General features: G+C 49.2%; 1 protein-coding gene across 1 annotated transcript in view; it reads right to left on the reverse strand.

The window, feature by feature from the left end:
- Window positions 1-15,520, reverse strand: part of SIM2 (SIM bHLH transcription factor 2) — a 51,903-nt gene that overhangs the window by 19,207 nt on the left and 17,176 nt on the right. Inside the window, exons 4-7 of the mRNA XM_055279674.2 lie at window positions 11,841-11,949; window positions 8,643-8,728; window positions 5,449-5,648; window positions 588-694 (exon numbers count right to left, since the gene is read on the reverse strand). Of these exons, the coding sequence (XP_055135649.2) occupies window positions 588-694; window positions 5,449-5,648; window positions 8,643-8,728; window positions 11,841-11,949 (502 nt within the window). The remainder of the gene's footprint in view (window positions 1-587; window positions 695-5,448; window positions 5,649-8,642; window positions 8,729-11,840; window positions 11,950-15,520) is intronic.

A 15,520-nucleotide genomic window follows, 5' to 3' on the forward strand; every position in this document is an offset into this window, starting at 1 on the left:
TCGTGGAACGGTGGCCTCCCTGGGCTTTCTCTAGCTGGCTGGGGTATAGCAGTCGGAGACAGGGCTCTGCGTGGTTCAGCTCCCAGCTCTGCCACCTTCCAGCTGTATGAAGGTGGGCGAGCGGCTTAACCTCTCTGGACCTCAGCATCCTCACTGGTAAAATGAGGATCATGACAATGAGACCCTCCCTCACTGGGCTGGTAATGTATTTAGTCACTTAAACTTAGTGCCTGACAGCAGTAAGAGCTCCATAACCAGCAGTTCTTCCGCTGTTGTTGCTGTTATTCGCAAATGGTGTCCAGATCACAGAGTTTAGGTTCCACATCCACAATCTAGAACCCAGGCAACTTCCTGATCCTACACCTGCTAGAGTCTCCCTGAAAGGGTGCGCGTGGCTGCTTGAGAACTGACAACAGGCAGCCTTACTTAATCACGGGGTGGAGGAAGCCACATTTGAGGCTTGAGATTCAAGTGTGTATCATGGATGATTATTGCGCCAACGAAAGGGACACGTCCCTCCAGCTCTGTCCTCAGCACCTCCTCCCTGACCAGCTACCTCCCGTGGCTGGGGTGGGCGTGCTACTTACAGAGATGGTGTGCATAGTGGAGGTGGAACACGTCGCAGCCGTGCACGTGATGGTATAGGGTCTTCTCGATCAGGTCCTGTGGCTCGTACCCCGTCACCTCGGTCACCCTGTGGGGGCACGGCGGCTCAATGAGTTACACCACTCTGCAGACTGCCTTTCATTTAAACTAATATTGGTTTTGCCAACTAATCAAGTGCTAAAAGGTTCAGGCAGGAAATGTTGATTTTGGAAACAGAGAATGATCTTTTTTACAAGAAGCAAGTCTTTGAACTCTAGCCCGGTGCAGGATGTAGCACTATTCATGAATGGGAATGTTCTTCTGAAACCACCGGCTAAGAGAATGTTTGGAATGGCTTAAAATTGTAGCCTTTTTCGAAGTTCAGCTTATCGGGGAATGCTTACGAGTGGACTTTGATACTGATATTGTGAGAAAGCTGCTATGGTGAGAAAGAACCCACTCTTGGAGGACTTCGGGGGGACGGTCCTGTGCGAATGTTTTTTATAAATTGTGGTAAAATATACATAATATAAAATTCTCCATGGTAACCATTTCTAGCGTACAATTCAGTGGTATTTGGAGCACTCACAATGCTGTGTAATAGGCATCACTGCCCCTTTCCAGAGCTTTCCATGATCCCAAACAGGCACTCTCTCCCCATTAAACACCAGCTCCCCACTGTCCCCTGCCCAGCCCCCAGTAGCCTCCCTTATACTTTCTGTCTCTAGGAATTTTTCTCTTCGAGAAAGTTCATATCCGTGCAATGGCACACCATGTGGCCTTTGGTGTGTGGCTTCTTTCACTCAGCATGATGTTTCCAAGGCTATCCATGCTGAGGCATGTGTCTGAACTTCATTCCTTCTTAGGACTGAATAAGTTTCTGTTTTATGTAGACACCACATTTGGTTCCTCCATCCCTCTGTCTGTGGACAGTTGTTTGCACATCTCGGCTACTGTGGGTGCGAGTGTTTAAACCTCTGTTGCACGCTAGACACTGTTGATTGGCACAGATGGTCTCAGGATGCTGCCGTTGGGTGATTCCCACTATTGGGAATTACAGAATAACTGGAGACCTTTAAAGCTCCTGTGAGGGGAGGATTGGTTCAGACCCCCCAGGACACAGGATAACGCCCTAAGATATTGTGACTAAAAGGAAAGCCTTAAGCTCTCTAGAGAAATGGAAGCATTTTCCCGGGGCTTATGTGACACAACCCCTTTGTGTTCTCATCAAGCCCTGGGCATATTAATTTCCCACTTCGGCTCTTTGAAGAAAAGTGGCTCTCAGCACCCAAGACCACGTCATCACCCGCATCAGGATCGCTCTGGCCATAGGTGGAAGCTGCACGTGGCAACGATGGTTTCCCAGGCTTTGGGCAATGGGGCTGGGCACCATGTCCTCGAAGGAGGTGGTCCTCAACATCTTGGTGATAGATTTTCAAGAACAGATGAAAGAGAGAGGGATGAAGGGATTCCAAGGCAGGCGAGGCTATGGTGCAGAGTCAGTCCTGGGGGCCGGGTGAGGTCGGGGAAAGAGGGAGGGCTGGGACTGGGGGCCCTCCTTGCTAGGATAGGAGACGTTTGCTGTAAATTAAACTGAGAAACCTGACCTCATTTTCATTCTTTAGCCCGCTTCCCTTTCTGTTAAGATCTGCTCAAGCTTTGGGTCGTAAATCTCGGAGAGCCTCCTGTTTCCCTGGAATCGTTCCCTGTTTGGTGTCCTCATTTCCATGGTGTCCTTCTAGGATAGGAAGGAGACAGGGCTTGCAGTGGGGCGGGAGGGGGTGGGGGGCGCGGGGAGGGGGCCTTGCAGAGCCCGGAGCCATTTGGGGCTCAGGGGACTTGTCTAAGGGCCACCTAGAACTTCAAGCCCCATCAGAATCTAACTCTGTGTGGCAGGAAAATTGAGCCGTCTGGCTTCCCCCAAAAAGAAAACCAGGCATCTCTACATTGTGGGGATGAAAGAGGCTTCCCAGACCCTTTGGATGCAAAGTTACAGAACAACGGCCCCAAACGTGTAAATGAATCAGAAACACATGTATTAAGTTTCTCATCAAAGTACACACTGGCTTTAAAAATTAAAGGGAAACGGAGGGGTTTGGCAGGGTGCCCTCCCGGTTTTTTCCAAGCCTCTAGTGTCTGAAGACCTGTCAGAGGGATCTGCCAAACCCCAAACATCGCTGTGTTCACCCATCCTTAGCAAAAGCATCAGCTCCAGTTTCAAAGAGAAATACCACAAAACCCTGACGAACCCAATTTCAGGTTACGGCGAGTTCAGTTGTGTCTGGGATTGTGCTGGGTGTGGTGCCAGACAGACCCATGACCACACTCGCTCCTGTGACTTGGGGCTGCTGGACCTCGGGCGAAGCCCTCACCTGGCTCCTGGGGTTTGGACTCAGAAGGGACGTCTCCCACCCTGCTTGGCCATTCTGCTGTCCTCCCAGGGCTGGGCCAGCCCAGGCCCCATCCCCTTGGTCACAGACTGACCGTGGTGACTGGGAAGGCCTCTGCGGCACTCTTCTGACCCCTTTCAGCCCCTCCCACATGACTGCAGCTCAGAAAAGGCCTCAAGGCTTTGCTAGAAGCTTCCTGATATGGCAGGAACAACCAGAGATCTGGGAGAGGCAGGATGTCTCCTTCAAGACCACCAGCCTTCTTTTCTGTTCACTCCAGGGGTGCAGCCCCCACACCCTGAGACGCAGGAGCCCCCACTGGCGCTGCAAAGCCCCGTCCAGGCCCTGTCCAGGCCCCCTTCAGGCACAACCTCTTCTACCCGTGGCTGCCTTTCCAGGCAATGTGGATTGAACGGCTTAAAAAACCCTCAGGTCTCTCCTCTGGGGAGACCCCTTCTTTCCTGTTCTTGAGAATTCATCAGTCTCAGGGGTTTCCTAGAAGGACCAGAGGAAAACTAGGAGACGAAACAAGGGAGAAACCAGTCGGATCCTCCCAGATGTCTCTGATAATGACCTTGGGCAGCTGATGTCCTTCCAGCCGCCTCTCAGAAGTGGCTCCCAAATCAGAAAAGAGGGAGCAGAGGGGTCCACCCTGGCTGGGGCAGCTCAGCTGCCTTATCTCCCTGCAGGGCCTCCCTCTGCATGGCAGGAAAATGGCATTTGTCACTCTTGGCCGTCCCCAGAGGTGCTGGCAGTTTTCCCCAAAGAGGGCTGCTTCCTCTCTGCTTGGAGTTTCCGGGAAGATGCTGTTGACCCTGCCACGCTCACCATTGTCATTTCCCTGCCTCTGAGTGGTCCTGAAGGGCATCGACAAGGAGTCAAACTGACTCCTGTCTTTATCTCTTGCCCCTAACCAGGAAGATTTGTTTTTTCTCTATAGAGCATCAGTAGATGGTTAAAATGATCAATTTTATGTGATGTATATTTTCCTACAACTTTAAAAAGTGAAAAAGAAAAGCAAGCAGTAAATCCTGGCTTCTGGACATACAGAAAGCAAAATGTATCTCTCTTCCCCCTGCCAAAGACTCATCGCACACACACCCCACATCAGGAGCGGGGTCTCTGATAGCTTATTCCTGACTGCACAGCGAAGGAAACTACCTGCCAAGAACTAAAGTGGCCTTGCAGGTAAGAGACGCTTCACTGTTTCCAATGCTTCCGTCTATTATCTAATTTCATCTTTCCTAGCAGTGAGTGGGCAGGCTGCGCTGCTATTTTACAAATAAGAACATGGAAGAGGCCTGACTAGCCCGTGGCCTCAAGACTTGGGAGGGGTTTGATGGTTCCACAGCGTGGACATGTGTCAAAGCCTCACATTGTGCCCCACAAACACCACAAAATCCTGAAAACCAAACGCAGTTAGCATTTGTCACTTAAAAATTCAATTCAACTTTAGGCTGGGCACAGTGGTTTACACCTGGAATCCTAGCACTTTGGGAGGCTGAGGCGGGCAGATCACCTGAGGTCAGGAGTTCAAGACCAGCCTGGCCAACATAGTGAAACCCCATCTCTACTAAAAATACAAAAATTAACTGGGCCTGGTGGTGGGTGCCTGGAATCCCAGCTACTTGGGAGGCTGAGGCAGAATCGCTTGAACCTGTGAGGCAGAGGTTGCAGTGAGCTGAGATTGCACCATTGTACTCCAGCCTGGGCAAAAGAGCAGAACTCTGTCTCAAAAAAATTAATTAATTAAAATTAAAATTCAATTCAATTTTAAAAAACTTGGACTTTAACTGCAGACCCAGTTAAAAAACTGGGACTGCAGCTGGCTCTGGGGGAGAGTGAAGGCCACTCCAGCATGGGTCTGGAGAGCAGGTCTTCCCCAAGGCCAGGGGAAATGACCTTGTCCAATCCCCTCCTCCCAGCCCAGATGTAGACAGGGCACCCATGAGCTGTGGGCAGAGCATCCCCCAGGGAAGGAAGCGTCTCTGCTCCCAGCCTCAGCCCTGTGGTGGCTTCACACCAGCTTGAGTGCCAAGGCCCCCCCACACACCACACTCAGGGTAGAAACCTTCTGTTTGTTCTAAAGTCCTCCTCGGACAGAGGAGGCAGAGCTCTGACATCACGGCCTTCAAAAAAGCCCAACCTGTGCTCACAGCACATGTTTTCATTTCAAACTCTAGTAATTCAAATAAGTAAATAAAATAAAACAAGCAATCAATAAGTAAATAAAATAAGTAATCAGCAAGTAAATAAAGTAAGTAAATCAATAAGTAAATAAAATAAAGCAAGTCCTTGAGTCCTGAGGCTGACATATGTTCTTTCAGTTCATAAACTGGTTTTGCTTAATCCACATTCCTATTATGACTTATTCCTTGTTATGATTTGGCCAAGATGGCAGCTTTCAGGGGCCCATTTCCACCACCAGTGTCTTCCAGAAGGCCACAGCCACGGTGGCAGGTGCAGAACTCACCTGGAATCCAGGAATATCAGCTTCAGGTCGAGGCTGGCCCTGAACATGAACATGTTACTGTACAGCTTGATCTCGGTGATGGCACTGGGTGGCAGCGACTGGCCCACGGCCACCAGCCCCACAATCTGGTAGCAGGAGTCGTACAGGGACATGTCCAGCATATACTGCCTGATCTTCAAGTAGCCACTGCAGTGGATGACCTAGGAGTGGAGAGGGCAGGGTCAGCCACTGGCCGCCGGGGTTGGGCTGGTGCCCACTTCTCTTGGCTCATTTTCTCAAACGTGCTGGAATATCTCCCAGCCCAGCCTCTACTCCGCTGTGTGGCCCAGTGTGCTGACAGGCACCGGTTCATTGCTTAGGAGAAGTGGAGAGCTGTGCTTCTTAGCAAACAACATAATAGCTAGACGCAGTGGCTCATTCTTGTCATCTCAGCACTTTGGGAGGCCGAGGTCAGGGGATCGCTTGAGTCCAGGAGTTCGAGACCAGCCTTGGTGACATGGCGAAACCCCGTCTCTACAAAAAATACAAAAATTATCCGGGCATGGTGGTGCATGCCTATAGTCTCCAGCTACTTGGGAGGCTGAGGTGGGAGGATCACTTGAGCACTAGAGGCGGGGGTTGCAGTGAACCAAGATTGTGCCACTGCACTCCAGCCTGGGTAACAAAACAAACAAACACACAAGACAACAAAAAATATCATAATAAAATATAAGGGTTGTCTTATCCAGTCGACTGTATTATAAGTAACTACAAATTAGGGCTCTGTCATATATGATGGAGATATACATTATGAGCTCACTGCCAAGCTGTGAGTAGGTAACACGATAAAGGCATCTGGGGGAAGCCAATCATTTGTTTCACAGTGCTCGCATCAGTGACTGTGCTGCTTACCACCTTCCAATGGGATTGAACTTGGCATCTGTATCACTCGATACGCTGTACCAGTAAATAAACAATTCTTTCAGTAGATTTTTTTTTTAGACAAGGTCTCACTGTCGTTCAGGCTGGAGTGCAGTGGTGCAATCAGGCTCACTGCAGCCTTGACCTCCCAGGCTCAAGTGATCCTCCCACCTTAGCGTCCTGAGTAGCTGGGACCACAGGTATGTGCCACCATGCCTGGCTAATTTTTAAAATTTTTTTTTGTAGAGAGAAGGTCTCATTATGTTGCCCAGACTGGTCTTGAACTCCTGGGCTCAAGCAATCCTCCCACCTTAGCCTTCCAAAGTACTGGAATTACAGGCGTGAATCACTGTGCCCTGCCCCAGTACAATTTTTTGAAGTCTTCGTTTTTAATGTATTTTTATTTCCTTTATTTATAATTCAAGATTTTATCACCTCATAATAATAAGCCAGAGTGGCCTTATAGAAGCCCTTCCAATTGCTATAGCCAAAAGCCATACAGACGAGAATGCAGTGTTTCAGTGTCAAACAGAAACATCTGTACAGCCTTGAGCCTCACTACTGGAAGCATTTATTCAAGCTGCAGTCTGCAAAATCTTGATGGGATCATTATCATCATGACAACAGTGAAGAATCTTAGCCTTAAGTTCTCTGTTCCAAAACACTTCCTCCAGGATTTCTGAATGCATTCATCGTCTTTAGGGCTAAAACAAATCTTAAAATCCTTCCAGTCTATTCTCCCATTTTACTAATGAGGAAACCAAGAACAAGATGGTGTTGCATGTTGCTTAAGATTGGAGAGTGGACAGTTAATGAGTGGCAAAAAAAGTCAAGACCCAAGTCCCATCCAGGCGCGGTGGCTCCTGTCTGTAATCCCGACACTGTGGGAGGCCAAGGCAGGAGGACTGACTGAGGCTAGGGACTCAAGACCAGCCTGGAAACACAGCAAGACCCCATCTCCACAAAAAACTTTAAAAATTAGCTGGGTGTGATGGTGTGCACCTGTAGCCCCAGCTACTCAGAAGGCTGAGGTGGGAGGATCATTTGAGCCCAGGAGTTTGAGGCTCCAGTGAGCTGTGATTGCACCACTGGACTCCAGCCTGGGTGACAGAGCAAGACCCTGTCCCTTAACAAAAAGACCCAAGTCTCCTGAAGAATGTCTGTTGGCTCCTGGGGCCCCACCGTGGCCCAAAGAGGCTTAGTATCTGGGACAAGAAGGAAGACACATATCCCCCAAACTGTAACAGCACAGGGAGATACAGGTCAAAGGAGGAGCTCAGAGTGGGGTCAAAGAGGGGAGCTGGGGCGGGGTCTTCCAGAAAGAGAGGACAAAGGCACAAAAGTGCCCTTTCCTCTCACCCCATCCTCCTCCCTCCTTTTCTAAGGGGCAAATCCTCCTGGAAGAAAGTTTCTGGCAGCCTCCAGCCTCATATTGATGGGTTATGATGTCTGTCCTCTGAGGTTGGAGAGACAGCAGTGAAGATGCCTGGGAGGAGGGTAAGGAGCCCAGAGAGGGGACAAAAGGGTTGGTGGGGGGCACTCAGCACAGACTTCCCCCGACCCACTTTTCCCTGGGCAACGGCTGACTCTTGTGCCCTGAGACACGACCTACTCCTCCGTTCTGGAATTAACCAGAACAAGCGGTGGTGTCTGGCAGAGAAGTGGAGCCAGGGAGGAGCATGGGCTGGGCTCAGAATCCCAGCTCTGCTACCAAGCCCCTTCTGCCATCCCTTCTCTGGTCCTTGACTATAAAACTGGGCCGGTGCTGCTCATTCCAGTGGGCAGCTGAGATGCTTGAGGGAGTGGCCCAGGTGTGGTGCCGCAGATGAAAGCTCTGCCTCGTACCTTGGAAAGGGCTCTAGCATTACTGTGGTGCACACCGTCATTGGCGGCAGGGAACTTGGTGGAGCATCCCAAGGGGAAGGGCAGGGTCCGTGCTCTGGATACCACTGCCGCCTGCACCATGCCCAGGAGGATGGGCCTCTATAAACTCCAGAGGCGGTGGCTCCAGTGGGGCTGGTCCACATGCAAAGTGCCAAGGTATTAATAAAATCTGCCTGAAGCCACACTGATTCCGGGTCTTATGCGACGAATTCCAGCCAGCCTGGAACATCCTCCTAAAACACCAGCTCTCACATGAGCCTCCGAGAGACTGTGCACCATGTTGCTGGAGAGCTCTGCATTAGCGAGGATGACGAGTTTGTGCTCCCGTGCCTTCCTTTCTGCAGACACTCTTGAAAACACACAATGAGGACCCACGGCCAGCTCCTCCCCGCACCCATGACTCCCCGTACCTTGTATCCGCTGCAGGTCAGGCCCGCGTTCCTTTTCGCCAAGACACACTTCATTCGAAGAAAGAACGACCTCTCTATCTCATACTCTGCAAGCAGGAGCAAGGTGAGGTTGGCAGCTGTCCCTCCGTGCTTCCCCCATCCTTCTTCCAACCTCACCAATGTGTTCCCAGGGCCAGATGCAGCTGCCAGAGGCCTTCTCAGTGTGCCCAGACCCTGCTCAGAGATCTTCGGCCTTGGCTGAGATCTGGGTGGGGCAGTGGAGACACCAGCCCAGTCCTGGTGTGGCTTCCTCGGCTCTAAAGGAAGGCAGCCAAATGAGGCCGCCCCTGAGGCCCCTGATGAACCCTGCAGAGCTCCACCTGCCATCGCCCGCTCCTGGGGGCCATGGGCTCCAGGAAGGCCCAGAAGTCTCTGACCTCCCTCAGGGTAGCAGGACTTGAGTGCGTGTGACCCAGGCTCAGCAGATCCATGCTTTCACCCTCATTTCTAGCCCCAGAAGGACCACCCCGTCTCTGTCTCTCCAGGGCTCTGCCCTTCCTACTCACTCACTTTGCTTTTGCAGGCCTCCCATGCAAATCTCTGACCTCACTATTGTCAATGCAAATGTGTCCCCTAAGGAAACACCCTCTGTTTCAGGAAGGGACACCAGCGCTGTAAGACACAAATAGAGAAGGACCTCTGAGGGAGGGCGAGGTCACTCCACTCTAAATAAACAGCCCTTTGGTGGAGGTTAATACATGAATTTTTAAAGGAAGGTTACCACTAGGAATGGAAGCAAAGTCTTCCACCCTCCCTGAGGTCACTGCCTTGTGGAAGCTCAGGAATCACCTCAGAGGGCACCCCCTACCCCAGCTGGAGAGGCTGCCATATTTTACCCACAATTTCCCCTGCAGCTGGTGTCTGTGGGCAAAAAGCTTCCCTCTAACATGGCTGTCTGCCCCAGCCATTTCCAGATAAGCACAGTGGGTGGAAGCTCAGGCCTAAAATACATCAACCAGTCATTAACTACCAAGTTCTGGGGAGAGCCCATTTCTCGCAGGTTTATCATAAAACAATGGGGGTCATTTCAGACGCAGAAAGTCAGCAAGGGAGCAGCTGAGGAGAAAATGGAGCAGCTGGGGAGAAAATCGAGCACTTGGGAATCTCAACCCCTGCACCCCTCGGCTGGCTGTGGAAATGAGTCAGGTGCGGCCTCAATGCTTCCAGCCCTTGTTGCTTCAGACTCAAAGGCCACAGAAACAGGGCGTGAAAGGGTCTCATGATATTCTCAAGACTCATTTGCTCTCATTTATAATCCCTCTTTGGGAGGTTATGACCCAGGCAGGGTAAAATGAAACCGGGGGTAGGGGGAGAAAGCGCAGTCCCATACAGTTAACATACTGTGCAATTTTCAGGCCAGGCACGGTGGCTCACACCTGTAATCCCAGCACTTTGGGAGGCTGAGGTGGGCAGATCACCTGAGGTTTGAGACCAGTCTGACCAACATGGCAAAACCCTGTCTCTAACAAAAATACAAAAAAATTAGCCAGGCATGGTGGCAGGCACCTGTAATCCCAGCTACTTGGGAGGGCTGAGGCAGGAGAACCGCTTGAACCAGGTGGTGGAAGTTGCAGTGGAGATCACACCACTGCACTCCTTGCCTGGGTAACAAGAATGAAACTCCAACTCCAAAAACCAAAACAAAACAAAACAAAAAACCGTACTGTGCAATTTTCAAAAACAATAACAGCACTATGTTCTGCAATTCTCTGACACCTGTTTTCTTTGTCCAGCCTTAAACAACCCCACAGTGAAAGAATTTGATTCAGGTGCGATGTTCTAGCCTAGCCCTCATTTTGTTAGAAATTACCTCTTCAGAGCCATGACTCATGCTGATGTATGCAGACATATCATATCCAAGAATCAGACCTTAGCTACAACAAGGTGCCCCATCTCATTTCAGAAACCAACATGCCAGGCTCTCTCCTTGGTAAGGAATAATTAGACTCCAGTGACTATTTCTGGAGCTGGAACTTGGGGGCCACAGAACGGTCTGCAAGGGATTTTACAACTGTGTGTGCTATTTTGTATTCTCTCTTCCCAGCCCGAGAATGACCACCCTCCCCCCACCCCCAGAAGACAGCAATAAGAATGCCACTCATGTTTCTCCTGCAGCCAGCTACTCCATTCTCATCACCCTTAAAGCCTCTTCTTTTGCATTTTGTTCCACTGGGGTATTTTCGCCAAGCTGGGTACCACAGTCCAAAGCACACACAAGACCCATTTGTCAAGAGGCCTGTTGGCCTCACTGGATGGTTGGAGGGAGTTAAAAGGCCAGGGCCCCTGGAATAAGTCCTTCTGTATCTTCCTAGCACTCATCGCAATTGAAATTTAAGGAGTCATTTGTGTAATGACCAGGGCTTCTTAATGATTTGTGCCACAGCACAAAACCTACAGATCCCTACTTGGAGTAACATTTTTAAATACATAAAATAAAATATATAAGATTACCAAAAAAGCAACTGTATTGGAAAATAATTATCAAAATATTTCAACACAGTGATACGGATATAAATGTGCTGCCTTATTAATCCATAAATAAGAAGATTCAGTAGCAGGTCTCAGAACTCCTGAAATTTTGAAGTAGGCATGTGGGTATAAGCGATATGTTTAAACCTGCAAAACTTTAATATGATATGGAAAATATCTGTGATTTCTATTGTTGGCAAAGCCACAGGTACTAGTGACCCCAAGATGGTTTACCATCTATCATCAGAAGCAAAGGAAATGCCAAATTTCAACTGGAGGAAACACATATGTAATTTTCCCCACGAAATGTCATGAACCACCCCCGACCCCCGAGTTTTGGGCATGGCATCTTGGTTAAGGAGAAGCTTGGTCTAGACCCGTGATGCTGTAATCCCTGGAATTCTGACCCAAGAGCATGAGGGGAGCAGGCTTGCACCACTTTTGTCTTCTACCTAGCACTCAACACAGCTTCTGGCCAACAATAGGAGCTTGATGAATATTGGCTTAAAAGACACAGGCATAAACGCAAATCCCCACATGGTGGGTGCTGTGTGTGTATTGGAGAGACCTGGGCTGGGCTGTCCTAGTCATGCCCAGTCACTTGGCAGATGTGGGAAGCAAAGCCCTGAGTTCCATTTAAGAATGTTGCCTTGCTTTTAGTCTGTTTTTTTTTTCCTCTGGATGGAATACCTTGGAGCAGGTGGTGGTGCAGCGGCTGGTGGGCCGTGAGGACAGCAGTCATCTCGTCGTGGTCGGAAGGATGGATGTATTCATAAATACTGTTGCCCGTGAGCTCCACCTGCCGTGGAAGGGAAGGGTCAGAAATGCCACCGCCTCTCTGGGATTGGCACAGGGGGAGGGGCAAGGTGTGTCACAGGTGCGCACCCTGCCAGGAACAGAACTTTGATCTCTGCTGACAACCCATACCTTTGCCAAACGCAGAAACAGTTTTCTTTTCTCAACAGAGCTCAGAGCTCTGAACTGTCTCCCACACTGTCTAAAAAGGCCAGGGCACTGAGGCTCGAGCTTGGAGCCAAGAGAACCCTTAGCAGGAAGGACCAGAAAGCAAAGGGTGGAAAAGATGGGCACCAGAGGTGGGCGGCACTGCTGGCCTGGGCAGCATCCTCCATATAGAAGAGGGCTTGAAACAGACCCAGGCCGTGGTCTCTGTCCTTCCCCAGCTGGTGATCTGAGGGGACTGGGTGGCCAGAAGGCCAGCTGTCCTGTCCACATTGTGCTCCCTGTGAGAGTCTTGTCCACTCTGAGGCCAACCAGCCGGCCACGGCGGGGCCGCCACTGTGCCCGAGGAAGACATGAACTCAGACAAAGGCCCTTTCTTCGTCGGCTCTGAGCTATGCCCCTCAGGCACTGCCAGGCCTCTCTCACATTGCCAGCAATGTGTCTCTGGCCCTCCCAGTCCGAGGTGACTGTGCTATTTCTGTGGCTCCCACCCAGGGATGTGGCTGGGTCTGTGTGTGACCTGCGGGAGGGTGTGGGCCCGCTCCAGAGAGCCACGTTATATGGGGATTATGTCCTGGGGTTGCTGCCTCAACAGTCCGACGCCACCTATTTCCAGACACAGCCCACAGAGGACAGCACGTCCATGTCACTTTGCAGGAATGGGTGGCCCCAGGAAAATACCCATCATAGTTACAATTTTTACACAGAGGTCCCTGGAGGCCCAAATTCCCGAACTTGAGAACCTTTCTAATGTTCTCCCAAACATAAGCACCAGGAGAGGATATGATACAGAGTCTCAATACCTGGGCCCCCACCCACCTTAAGATGGACAGTGGCACAGAATGTTCTAGAAAAGACTAGCAGAGCAGCCTTATGAGCAGTGGTGGGTGGATCCTATTTTTAGAGCTATAATCAATAGTGCTGAGGGCGGCAGACAAGGACAGTGAGTCGGCGTACCCTAGCATTGTTCAGGGGAGGCCCAGGGGCAGTGGTAGGACTTCCTCCACTGCCAAGGGGAGCCCCAGTGGCCAGCCTGAGAAGAAACTCAAAGCACGTGGGAAACTGTGCTTGGGTGGCGAAGGATCTCGGGTGGGTCTGGAGAATTCCTTCTTGACCCTGCCCTAAGGAGAGAGGGTAACTTAAGATAACAAAAGGAGGTTCATGGTGTGTCTTGTCCCAAGGCACCCCCTTGTTATTTTTAGGTGTGTCTTGCTGCAGGTGTCGCCGGGAGCCTGTGGCTCTCCATCAGAGGAGAGACAACATGATTATCTGCAAAGTGGCCGTCCTGACGGTGCCACCTCACGCAACAGGACAACCCAGCCAGCTGCTTAATGGAGAGGTTCTCCTGGGAGCTGCGGTTCCAGATTAGCATCTAGGCCATCAGCTTTTACTTGGGACCAAGGGGTGGTCATGGAGGGGTGAAGTGATTTATCGCATTCCTCAGAGCCAGTTCCTCCAATTTGTTAAGATGAGCGAGTTGCTTTCTTATTCAGAATAAGTTACACTTCTGGCCTGCTAAGTCATCTTGTCCCTAAAACGGCTCTCACAGTTCTATGTTTTACATTATTCATGGAATGTTTCCTTCCAATATTATGTAAACGGAGCAACAGAGAGAATCCTATTAGAGGAATCCTCCCAACCCTCTACTTAACACCCACTTCCCAAGCCTGGCACTTTCTCAAGAGATCTCCCAGACGGACATTTGCCTCCCTGAAAAGTTATTACAGGATTTCATTTAAGAAAAATAGTAAAAACTAAACATTCTTCTTTCGAGTCATTCCTGTTAATCCTCAAAAAGTTTAAATAAACCGGCAACATGTAAGCCAGCCATTTGGGACAGGACCATTTCCCTTTTTCCTCAGGGTGGCAATGACTATGCCCTGGGAAGGCCTGTCCAGGTGCGGAGTGACAGAGGCTAAAAAATAAGAGAGTTGGCTTAAGAAAATATATATTGACACTTTGGGAGGCCGAGGCAGGTGGATCACCTGAGGTCAGGAGTTCAAGACCAGCCTGGCCAACATGGTGAAATCATGTCGTACTAAAAATACAAAAATTAGCCGGGCCTGGCGGCATGCGGCTGTGATCCCAGCTACAAGGGAGGCTGAGGCAGGAGAATCGTTTGAACCCGGGAGGCGGAGTTTGCAGTAAGCCGACATCACGCCACTCCACTCCAGCCTGGGAGACAGAGCAAGACTCTGCCTCAAAAAAACACAAACAGAACGAAACAAAACAAAAAAAGAAAAGAAAATATACAGTGACTCACAATTTCAACAGTCTATTTTAAAAATGAAAAAATAACAAAATAGAGAAATGTTATAGTGGCCTATCGTTTCTCCCTTCCCCATGTTTTTAGGGAAAAAGAATAATTCTGGTTTGCTCAAAGTTCTTTTCTAGAAAAAAGTAACTGATGTGTTTTCGGGAAACCTCTTTACCTCCTTGCAGAAAGACCTTCCATCTGTGCTTATTAAGGGTTAGATTTGTGTTTTAATCCCAGAGTAGGTTCTTATGTTTTCAGAGTTCCCGTTCTCGTCACATGCGTTTGAAGAATGAGAAGGGTGAGGCTGCATAGATGAAAGGCTTGGTTTTCCGAAGGCTCGAGTCTGTGACAAAACGAACGGGAAAACTCCAGAGCTGTCTAGGAAGTGAAACAGCCTTCAAATAACGGAAATGTCTTTAAAGAACAAATTTTGGAATGATAAAACAGTCCTGACCTTAACTCAAAATTATGGCTGACGTGGTGTTTCCTGTATTTACGTATCTCTCCATGCTTTTGAACACTGAGAGAAATGTGTTCACAAAAAAAAAAAAAAAAAAAAAAAAAAAATTATGGTTGTCGCTATAAAACTCCCCGGGTCTCATACATCAGCCTTATTAAAACAGACCTTCCATGTGATATTTTAGTATCTGTAAACCCCTGCTAACTACAAAATGGATAGCTTTCCTACTAAGAGCTTTTTTATGTTTTGCTGAATAGCTTTTCTTCTTGCCAAGAAAACTACGCCTGATAAATACAGCACTAAATGCATATATTCTGCGTGGAAGGGCAGAGGTGCTTGGCACTCTGAAAATGCACGTTACTCTGGGGTGTTTTGCTGAGTATGGTAAATTAAGGATTTTAAAATAAGATGGTTTGGGTTTCAGGGTTCAAGTTATGTCAACAAACATAATTATGTTGTCTTTTGTCTTTATTTCAAAAGTGAAAGGATTAGGTCTTGTACCTCCAAACAACATCATCGATATGTTTATGGTTGTTTCTGGCCACAATCTCAAACAAGACATTCTTTTATGTGTCTCATAAACTGCTATTTCATACATACCTATATTTATTTGAACATGTATACTAGTTACCTAGATGCTCTATAACTGTATGCAATGTTGCTGAGGAAACTTAACCCAAGGATACTTAAAAA

This window comes from Symphalangus syndactylus, chromosome 5 (genome assembly GCF_028878055.3).
Source record: "Symphalangus syndactylus isolate Jambi chromosome 5, NHGRI_mSymSyn1-v2.1_pri, whole genome shotgun sequence".
NCBI classification, from domain to species: domain Eukaryota; kingdom Metazoa; phylum Chordata; class Mammalia; order Primates; family Hylobatidae; genus Symphalangus; species Symphalangus syndactylus.